Here is a 9,780-nt window from a genome sequence, read left to right as displayed (position 1 = left end):
TTCCTGCTCTCAGCCCTTTGCTTAGAGACCCCAGCCCAGCACCACCCTGCTCTTCCCACCTGCGCCCCTGAGCGTGCTGTGCGGTGCTGGCCCCTGTGGTCTTGGGTCCACGGCCCCGCCCCAGTGCTGCTTCTTGGTCTGCAATGCGCCTCGCCTCGCAGCCAGACTCCAGCTCCCACCCCACCGCCCCCAGGCTGCACTCCTTGTCTTATAGTTTCGTAGAAACTATAGACCCTGTCTATCAGGGTCCGGGGTGGGGTCACATTTGTCTCTGGAACTCACTGGGCCCTGCTCATAGTAAATGTCCTGGAGCCAAGTGACCACAGATGACACGTGCCCTTCTCGAACCAGGTGTGTGTAGATTGCACGCCCCATGCCCTGGCTTCTCAGAGACCTTGTTATCCACCCATTGGCTCAACAGCCAGGCCCACGGTCACACAGTGGTGAACACATAGGCCCGATCTCTGCCCTGACAGAGGGACACTTTTGTAGCTCTCCCTAGGGTCCTTGGGAAGCCCATCATGAGAGGCAGAGGGGAGGTCCAAGAGGGATGGAGTCCCCAGGGGCCCTGTCCACTTGGGGGATGTCTGACAGGGTCACAGAGCCCTGCCACTGACAGGCCACATGCCCCTCATTCCTGGACCCTGGGCAGGGAGCACCGGGATGGTGACCCCCAGGAGGAAGTGAGGGGCAGGGCGGGGGTGGCCGAGCCCAGGGGCCCTCGGGGAGGGGGCGGGGGCTGGGCTCACAGTCCGCTGGCAGGTAGAAGACCAGGTTGATCATGAAGGAGATGAGCACGCAGGGCACCAGGATGTTGATGACATAGAATAGTGGCTTGCGGCGGATGATGAGGTAGAAGGTGACGTCCTGGCGGCTGGGACTGCCCAGTGAGGCACTGGGGTCCACGTTGATCCTGGCCGGCCGATGCACTATCTCCCACTCCCCGTTCTCTGAGGGTGGCACATGGATGCCTTGGGGTCAGGCCGGGCAAGGGGGCCGGGGGTCGGGGGCGGGCCTTGGGGCAGGTCGGGGGGGGGTTGTGGGGGGCGCTGGGTGGAGTGAGGCAGCCCAGAGCTGCAGCCAGGCCTGTTGGCAGGGGCCTGAGGGGCTTGGAAGCGGGGTGGGGGCACGGACGAGGGTTCACACTCTGTTTCTGTGTATCTTTCCCTGGGGTTTGGGATGGAAGTTTCACTCTACAAGGGGGAAGTTTTCCTCTGGGACTGATTTTTTTTTTTCTCCTTGGAAAACATAGAAGCTGAGGCCATATGTGGTTCAAATAAGGAGGCTTGGGGATAACAAGGCAGTGAGAGTAAGAACCCTCCTCCCCATGATGTACCAGCCTTGGGACCAGCGGGATGTGGGTCTCCTCTGACAGACAGGGGCAAGCGGTAGGGCCCAGTAAAAGATCTGAGCCTGGTCACAGAGAGGGGAGGGGGGCGTTGGGAGGGGGCAACATACACACCATCAGGATGACAGCCAAAGCCCCAGCCGTCCCCTGGGCCCTCTGGGGACAGGAAGGCTAACCACCCCCTTCAGCTGTCGGCCACACCATCCCCAGGGACCCTGCTCAGACCGGGAAGGGTCTGGCCTGTGTGTGTCTATCTGCACTTCTGTGTCCCTGTGTGTCCACGTCCTAGGTGTGTGTACGCACGCGTGCATCTCTGGGGTGGGGATGTCAGTGTGACTGTATCCGTCGGGGGCGGGGGGCGGGTTCTGAGGGGCCAGCCCACCCAGCAGCTGCGGTCCAGCACCTGTGAAGCCCTCGGGGTCGATGATGATCCACTCCACAGGGTAGTAGCGGCCGTCTTCTTCATCCTGCCTCAGGCTCAGGGTGATCTCCTTGGCCGTGTACTTGAGTGAACTGGGGAGGGTAGTGGGCAGAGGGTGGTCCTCAGCCGCTGGCTGGTGCCACCGACGGGGGAAAGGCTAGCACAGGAGGTTCACGGGTGGAGGGGGCCACGGTGGGGATGGGAAGCTTGAATCGGGACAGAGCAGGGGCCTCTGCCTGAGCGTGTTTACCTCCCTCAGCCCCTGGCGGGGTGCCCTGGGGGAAGGGGTGGCTGGAGAAGTGGGTGCACCTGAACTTGAGGGAGCAGTTCTGCCAGTCGAAGGGGAAGTAGGTGACGGAGACGGGGCAGGAGGAGCGGAAGATGGCGGGCGGCAGCCAGTACACGTAGCCTGAGGGGTAGATGAGCACGTTGCAGGAGTAGGAAATCTGGAAGGAGCCGTCATTGCTGGGGGACAGGGACAAGGGCCACAGTGAGTGCTGGCCAGCTGGGAGTTGGCCGAGCTGGGGGAGGCAGAGGAGGGCGGGCAGTCAGAAGCTTGGGACTCGACGGGGACACTCAAGGCGAAGGGGGGCAGAGCGGCGGAGGGGAGCCGGGGCGGGGGCTGCGGCTCAACTTATTCTCCAGCACTATCTCTGGGAGCCACACCATGTCAGAGGGCAGGCGCAGGACGCTGATGTTCCCAAAATCTCTGGCCTCCCACTTCAGCCGGCTGTCTGTCCAGCCCTGGAAGCCCAGAAGAAATGTCAGCAGTGGGCTCTGCTCTTGTCCGGGCTCCCCCATTCCCCCCGCTCCCCGAGCAACCGCTTCCCTGGGGGAAGACTGGACAGGGGCTGGGGCTGGGACCAAAGAGGTTGGGTAGCAGACAGTGTCTGCTAATAAAATCAAGATACCATGACAATTTTCCCTAGGTGAAGATCCTAATCCACAGAAGGCTCTATCTGGGCTTGTGGCAGCACCAGCTGATGGGAAGGGCGGTCAGGCCTGGGGTTTGTCTGTAAGCAGGAGCCAGTCCCTCCCGGAGGACAGTGTCTGAGGCAGGTTGGGGATCCCCAAGCAGAGGCGAGCACAGGAAAACCTGGGCCCTGCACCCTCCCCACCCCCAGCTCTGTGCGGGGGTGTTCTCCTTACGTGCTCAATCCACACGTTAGTGGTGAGGGTCTCTTCAACTTCTTTCTGTAATCAAACAGGAGGACTGTCCCCCCGGGGCCTGCACCCTTTCACCAGGCACCTACTACTGGCTGCCACCCAGGGGAAACCACGGCAATGGCCTGCCCCCAGCAGTCAGGAGTGGATGGATAGACCAGGAAGCAGGGTGGGCATATGGCCTCTCACATGTGTCATGGGTGTGAAACGGGGGCACCCAGAACTGAAGCTGGAGGGAAAGGGGCATCCTCAGCCCAAGGCCTGTGGGCAGCACGCAGAGGCACGGAGAGGCCCCGAGCGTGTTTCCCAGGGAGAGGAGCTACCAGAGGCCGGGATGGGGCCTTGACCTTCCTCCACGGCCAACCCAGGCCAGGAGACAGCCAGGCCTCCAGGAAGCCATCCCTGACACCGTTCCCCAGCCCAGCCAGGAGGAGCCACTCACCAGGGAGATGAGGTTGGAGAGGGTGAGGGCCAGGGTGACCTCCACGGTCTCCTCTTTGTGTGCCGCGGGCCGCAGCTCTTTGTTGTAATGCTTCTCCTCAAACAGGTGCCGGATCAGCCGCTCCTCCTCGTTCAGGCCCCAGCTGCCTGGGGAGGGTCGGGGACAGGGGCCCGGGAGGGACGCCGCCCTGAGGTCCTGCTGGGCATGGAGCGGGCCCCAGGGGGGTGGCCCCTCCAGGGAAGAATGGCAGTGGGAAGTGGGGAGGTGGGCCTGACGCTGGGAGAGGGAGCCTCACGTAGGAGGGGACGGGAGGGGAGCATGCCATGGGGGACCTGGGTAGGGGTCCTGGGGGACCCTCCAGGGAGGGGTGATGGCCACTCTTACCACACACGACCAGGGCAGCCAGCAGCCCCAGCGTTAACACGGGCCCCTCCATCCTGTTCCTCTGAGTGGGTCTTGGGTCGGCCCCTCCTGTCAGCAGGGCTGGGGAATGCGGGCGGGTGGCTGAGGGGACAGGTGCAGGGTGGGGTGCCGCGCCAAGGGAAGAGGCCTCCGGAAGCGCAATCTGACACCTCGAGGCTCTGTGGCAGGCTGGAGAAACTGGGGCAGGTGATGCGGGCATGGGGACAGGGACTGGCCAGCTGGGCAAGAGCCCAAGAACACGAGGCGAAGATCCCAGGCTGGGCCTCCCCACCGCTAGTGGTGAGGGTGGGGGTCGGGTGGAGAGGCGGGACATCGGGGGCGGCACTGGTCAGCCATGGACAGCAGGGTGGTGACAGGCGGCGGTACTGCCATTTCTTGGGAGGTAGACCAATATGCTGAGATGGGGGGCTCTGGAGCCCCTCTCCAGTGTCTTTGTGACCTCTATCAACTAACTGCTTCCGGAGGCTGGGCCCTAACCCCAAAGATCCCATGTCCACCCACCCCAGTCCCATCCTAAGAAGGCTCTGGAGTGGTCTCCGTAGATCATAAATAATGTTTATTAAAGCAGTTGTGATCTTCCGATGGTACATCTGGGAAGGTATGTTGGGCCCGGGACCCCTTCCCCTCACGCCCCCGCCCACACCCAACTCTGGCCATGACAGTTTGTCATCATGTTCCCTGGACCCTCTGCAGGCCCTGGGAGCAGTAGTCCTGACCAGGGGCTGCGGGTGGAGACATGGCTCAGGGCCACCTAGCTGGGGGAACCTGAGGGCTGAGTGGGTGGTGCCCCTTCCTCCCCAGCCGTCGGCCCTGCCTTGAAGCCATCCGGGGTCCCTAGGGCTCTGCCTCCGCCAGGGCTGCCAAGCGGAAGGCCTGCAGGGCCTGCACCAGCAACCGGGGAAGGCTTTGTGCCAGCGTGGCTGGCTCCAGACCCACCAGGCCGCCGAAGACCACGTGCCGGCCCCCCAGGCCTGCCCAAACCCAGGCTCGGAAGAGGCCGGTCAGCGTCTTGGAGCCCAGGTCTGCCAGGACCTGCAGAGGGAGGAGAGAACTCAGCGGCCCACTCTTGGTCCCCTTCCTCCTCGCCCCCAGCCCTTCCCCAGCCCCCTTCCCCAGTCCTGCACACTTTCTGCTCACTTGGACACCCCCCCAAGCTCCCCCACTCACACGTCCCCCCCACTCCTTCACACCCAGCTAGCACCCAGCTCACACACAGCCGCCCTCCTCATCCCCTTCGCCTTGGGCACCACCCACTACCTCTACCCCAGGCTGCTGGGGGAGGGTCTCTCCTGTCTCCCTCCCCATCAGGCTTTCCGAGGCCACCGCGAAGGAGTCTGGGAAGCCCGAGAACCCACCTCGTGAAAGTCCATGGCCAGGCGCTCGGCGGGGACCTGCAAGATCCAGGCATGGGTGCCCTGGAGGGCAGCCAACTTCTGCCACAGGGGCTCCAGCCCAGGGCAGCCTGCAGGAAGGGGAGAGACTTTGGGAATACGAGGGGGCTGACACTAGCACGGAACCGGGGTGGTATCCCCACCAGTGCCTCTGGTCACTTCCCAGTGGGCAGATTTCTCCTCCTGCTACAGATGGGGCGGCCGAGGGGCAGCCAAGGCTCAGAGAGCTTAAATGATAGCACAAAGCCCAGGATCTGTTGACACTGATGAGGGCCCAAAGTCACAAGCTCCCCCAAAGAATCATCCGCCCTGCTGCCAGGGAGGGGGAGAGCGGGTCTGCCCGCGGGTGAAACAGCTTCCCAGCTGCAGACCCCGGGAGAATGCCCCGCGGGCCTCGGCCCGCCCTTGGCCTACTCGACTGGCGACCGCCGGCAGGGCCGTCATTACCGTTCGCTTCCCCGCGCTGCTCCGACCTCCGCTTCGGGAACCCAGTGCCTGCCGCCCGCGATCCTGAGGAGTTGCAGGGTTAGGGGAACGCCTCGGCCGCGCTGGGGTGGGGCGGGGGCTGGGCTGCGAGGGCTTGGGGTACCTGAGTGCAGCCGCTGCTCGCGGGAGGGGTGCCTGGGAGGATCCCGGAGCGACGGAGCGGGCCGAGCCAGGGCCGGGGCCAGGGGCCGCGCCCCCGGGCGCGGGCCGAACAGCTCCTGGGCGCCCCGCAGCAGCTCCAGTAGGGTGTGCACCAGCGAGCGCAGCTCTGCGGGCGCGACAAGGGTCCGAGCGGCTGTCAGACGTGGGCCAGACCCTCGGGCCCCCGGCCCAGCCCCAGGAACGGGACTGACCACATCGCCGCCGGCGCTGCAGGCACTGCTGGTGCGCCAGGCGCACACAGGCACCCGCGGGCCCCGGGCACAGGTGGGCGTAGAAGGCACAGGGCGGGGCGGCATCTGCCAGCGGCTCCTCCGACGGGTCCCAAGCCAGAAGCTCCCTGCAGCTGGGCTCGCGGCTGAAGGGGGTGGCTGCGAGGGGCGTCAGGGGCTAGCCTACTCCACCCCCGCTTCCCCTCTTTAGGCCCTAGCCCCCAAAGCCCTCCCCGGGAGGAAGATAGGCTTTCCCGGCGCAGGAGGCTGGGGACGGGCAGGGTGGAAAGGCGCTCTTCCCAGGGCAGTTTGCCGGGCACTCTGGGGAGCGGGGGAATAAGGACGGGGCGCTCACCGCTCATCTGCTCCTGGAGCCAGTCCTTGAACACAGCCACACGGGTGTAGACCCCAGGCTTCCCTGGCTCCCCGCATCCGTCCCCCCAGGAGGTGACTCCGTACAGGACCTCCCTGGGGCGGGGGCCAGGCTCAGAACAGGTCAGGGGGCCTCCAGAGTCACCCTGCGAGGATCCGAGCCAAGAGAGAGGGCACTGCATCGATCCACGTCACCCTCAATGACAGCCTTATGCCTGGCAGGGTAAAGCAGCTCTGAGCTCTACTGGGGTTACCACTTTTGGACCCATTTTAGAGATGAGGATATAGAGGCTCAGAGAAGTTGAGTGACAGCCTGATTGTAGAAGGAAAGGAGGCCATCCCGCCCCTGAGGAGTGGCCCACTACTACCCTCCGATCAGTCGGGGCTCATACCTGGCACGAGTCAATGCCGCCGGCCAGGTAGCCGGCACAGAGCATGCTGCTGGGGCGCAGCCCTGGCCCCAGGGCCCTTCTGCAGGTGTCGGCGCTGAGCAGGGGCACACGGGCTTCCCTCACCGCCTCAGCCTCAGGCCCGTCTACAGGGAAGCAGTGGAATGGGCTCAGGCCTAGAGGGCATGGGTTCTGCTTCGAAGGTCTCCCTCCCCCCACTGCCCTCCTTGACCCCCCCCCCCACCTTTGCGAGATGGGCAGCGTTTTGTGAAGACAGCTGGGTGTAGGTCAGAATTCTTACACCCCAGCCTTCCCAAACTCCATCACCCCAGCCCCCCAATCTTCCCACGCACACGTGCGGCTCACCCAGGCCCTGCCCTGCCTAGTACCTTCGAAGAGGGCACCCCAGCCCGCGATGGCGCAGGCGGTGCCTGCGGGGGGCTCCTGGGGCTCTTGGGGCAGGCACACGGGGCGCGCCGCCCCTGTCGGGCTCACCGGCGTCCACAGCTGCACCAGGGCCAGGTCGTTGTGGAAGGTCCGAGGGTCAAACTGGGGAGGGGGTGGCGGCGCAGCGTCAGCGCGGGTTGGGGTGGGATGCTGTTCCCAACTCCGAGGGCCTGGGGGCTGCCCTCTCACCTTGGGGTGGGGCAAGATGCGGTTCACCGGCACCTCCTCCGCCTGCTCCCCCCGGGGCCCCTCGGCCAGCGTCACCGTCCACAGAAGCTCGTTCGGGGCGCTGCGGGGCGAGCGGCGGGAGACACGCAGCACGAGGATGCAGAGAGGTTCCCTGGAGACCCTGCCCTCCGCCCACAGGCACCACCCAGCGAGCCCGCGCGCCGGGCTGTTTCTCCGCCAGGGGTCCGGGATGGCGGGCCCAGGAGAAGCCGCGACGCCGAGTGGGGAGAAGGCCCAGGACGGTGGGTCCCCGGAGAATCCGCGCCCTGGATGGGCGGCCTGGGCGCCTTGAGGCGGGAAAGGGGACGGCCGCCGCCAGGGGGCAGCAGAGACCGGTCCTCGCGCTTGGTGCCCGCCAGCCGACCCCGGAAGAGCTGGACCCCGCATTGGGGATACGGTCTGGACAGGGGCCTGGGGCCCGACGTACCCCGCGAAGCAGTGTGCCGCCGTGAGCACCCAGGACGCCGCCACCAGGACGCCGCCGCACAGAGGCTGCCCGCCGAGTTGCAGCCTCACCAGCCAGGGCCAGGCCCCGGGCGGTGCCGCGCTGCCCCCCACAATGCGGCCGTGCGCCCGCGTCACGTTGACAGCGCCCGGGCGCCTCTCGCCACACGACCCTAGAAAGGCCGAAGCGGCGTCAGGAGGGACGAGTCCCGCTCATCCTCACCACTGAGACCCCTCCAGGGTCCACCCTGCTCTCAGCCCTGCCCGCCTCGAGCCTTTTCAGCCTCACCTGGCTCAGGTGGATCCTGGAGGAGGGGGGCTCGAGGCCCGGGACGCCCAGGTGCTGCTGAGAAACAGACCCCTGAGCCTCACGGACGGCCTTCCACTCTTCCCCAGCCCAGGCTGGGCCCGAGCCCTCCAGCCACCTCACCCGGCACCCCCTGCACACACGCACCACCCCCCCCCTTACCCTGCCCAGTAGCACTCAGGGTCTGGTTCAGCTGCCACAAACTTCTCACTGCTCAGCAAATAAGCCCAGACTTATTTGTTCCTGCCCTCCTGTCTTTGCACACGCTGTGCCCGTGCCTGGTGTGCCCTTTCCACTTGAAGAGACCTTCCTGAGCGTCATCTTGGTTGCAGCCTCACCCAGTCTCTGTCCCCAAGAGGGGGTCAAGTCTGAAGGGAGGGGGCGGGGTGGACAGGAGAACGGGCCCAGGGTAGTCAGCGCCAGCTCACCAGGGCATGGAGGGGTGTGATTGGCACAACTTTGGCACTCATGCAGTCTGTGCTGGATCTCCATCACCACCCGATTTACTGCCCACTGGGCGCTCCTCTGGGCAGCCTGCAACACTTTCGTCCCCTGGGCTGACAGAGCTGCTAGGACATGGGGCACAAGTCATGCACCGTGGGGGAAGAGCTCCTCCGCCTCGCCCCAGCCCTGTGCCCTGCCTTGGGAGACCCAGTGGGGAAGTAGGTTGGGCTCCATGAGCCCTGGGACAGAATGGGGAGGTCAGAGAGCCCCACGGTCCCAGGCCCCAGCACACAGAGCAGATGGTCTCAGATCCTCAGCCCGAGGTATCTCTGTAATTTCAGCTGAGCTGGGCTGGAATCTTTGCAAACGGCTTTTCCTTAGAAACCTTGAAAAACAGCACCCCAAAGGTATAGATATTACAGAACTCAGGCTTACTGACACAAAATAACCATGGCCGAGTTGCCCACCTTGGGGTCCAGATAGCCAAGGGGATGCCCCCCTGGGCCCCTTCCTCCCTGCTAAACCCAGAACCTTCTGGAAAGCACGCCTTTGGGTAGTGCTTGCCGGCTCCCCTTCCCCTTCCACCCTCGTCCTCCCCTTTCCTCTCCCACCTGTGTCTCAGTGCCTGGCCCCTTCTCCCAGCAGGGTGGGCAGAAAGGGCCAAAGGTCCTTGTGAGTTGGGAGGGCAAGCTCACGTCCCCCTGCCCGAGACCCACTTGCTCTGTGCTCCTCCCACCTCGGCCTCTCCCTCAGAGCAGCCTGGGCTCACCTTGCAGGGTGCTGGGGGGCACGCGCGTGTACAGTGGGTGCCCGTGGGCAGGCCGCGGGTCTGGGAGGGGCAGCAGCAGAAGCAGCAAAGCCAGCAGCATGGTGACCGGGGCCCCGGCAAGCGGCCCTGTGCTCTTTCCCCCTCGGGGTTCACCCTCCAGACGTTATCCTTTGGTGCCTGCCCCTGGGCTCTGAGTTCTTGTTCCTCAAATCATCTGATTCTATTCATTTACATCAAAATGACCGGCTTCCCTTGGTCTGTTCCTCACCTGGCCCTTAACTCCCAGGAGCCCACAGGGGAAATGGGGCTTGGGGGGCTATATAGAGGACAGACT

General features: G+C 64.9%; 2 protein-coding genes across 3 annotated transcripts in view; both read right to left on the bottom strand.

Moving 5' to 3' along the window:
- Positions 1-3,861, bottom strand: part of CHRND (cholinergic receptor nicotinic delta subunit) — a 6,943-nt gene extending 3,082 nt beyond the window's left edge. The window contains exons 1-7 of one of the 2 annotated variants that reach the window (XM_007462758.1): positions 3,760-3,861; positions 3,376-3,521; positions 2,919-2,963; positions 2,404-2,513; positions 2,079-2,234; positions 1,752-1,861; positions 750-950 (exon numbers count right to left, since the gene is read on the bottom strand). In XM_007462758.1, the coding sequence (XP_007462820.1) occupies positions 750-950; positions 1,752-1,861; positions 2,079-2,234; positions 2,404-2,513; positions 2,919-2,963; positions 3,376-3,521; positions 3,760-3,811 (820 nt within the window). In that variant the 5' untranslated portion in view covers positions 3,812-3,861. The remainder of the gene's footprint in view (positions 1-749; positions 951-1,751; positions 1,862-2,078; positions 2,235-2,403; positions 2,514-2,918; positions 2,964-3,375; positions 3,522-3,759) is intronic. The other variant, XM_007462759.1, reaches the window with a different exon arrangement.
- A 678-nt stretch (positions 3,862-4,539) lies between these two features.
- PRSS56 (serine protease 56) lies at positions 4,540-9,546 on the bottom strand. The gene is given in 13 exon segments (XM_007462778.1): positions 4,540-4,830; positions 5,154-5,260; positions 5,637-5,699; positions 5,779-5,943; positions 6,029-6,205; positions 6,402-6,564; positions 6,811-6,953; positions 7,197-7,356; positions 7,444-7,543; positions 7,910-8,099; positions 8,216-8,269; positions 8,692-8,799; positions 9,447-9,546. Coding segments are annotated over 13 exon segments (1,821 nt in total).
- Between the last annotated feature and the right edge of the window lie 234 nt (positions 9,547-9,780).

This window comes from Lipotes vexillifer, unplaced genomic scaffold (genome assembly GCF_000442215.2).
Source record: "Lipotes vexillifer unplaced genomic scaffold, Lipotes_vexillifer_v1.1 scaffold860, whole genome shotgun sequence".
NCBI classification, from domain to species: domain Eukaryota; kingdom Metazoa; phylum Chordata; class Mammalia; order Artiodactyla; family Lipotidae; genus Lipotes; species Lipotes vexillifer.
This window is presented reverse-complemented; position numbering and strand designations above follow the sequence as displayed.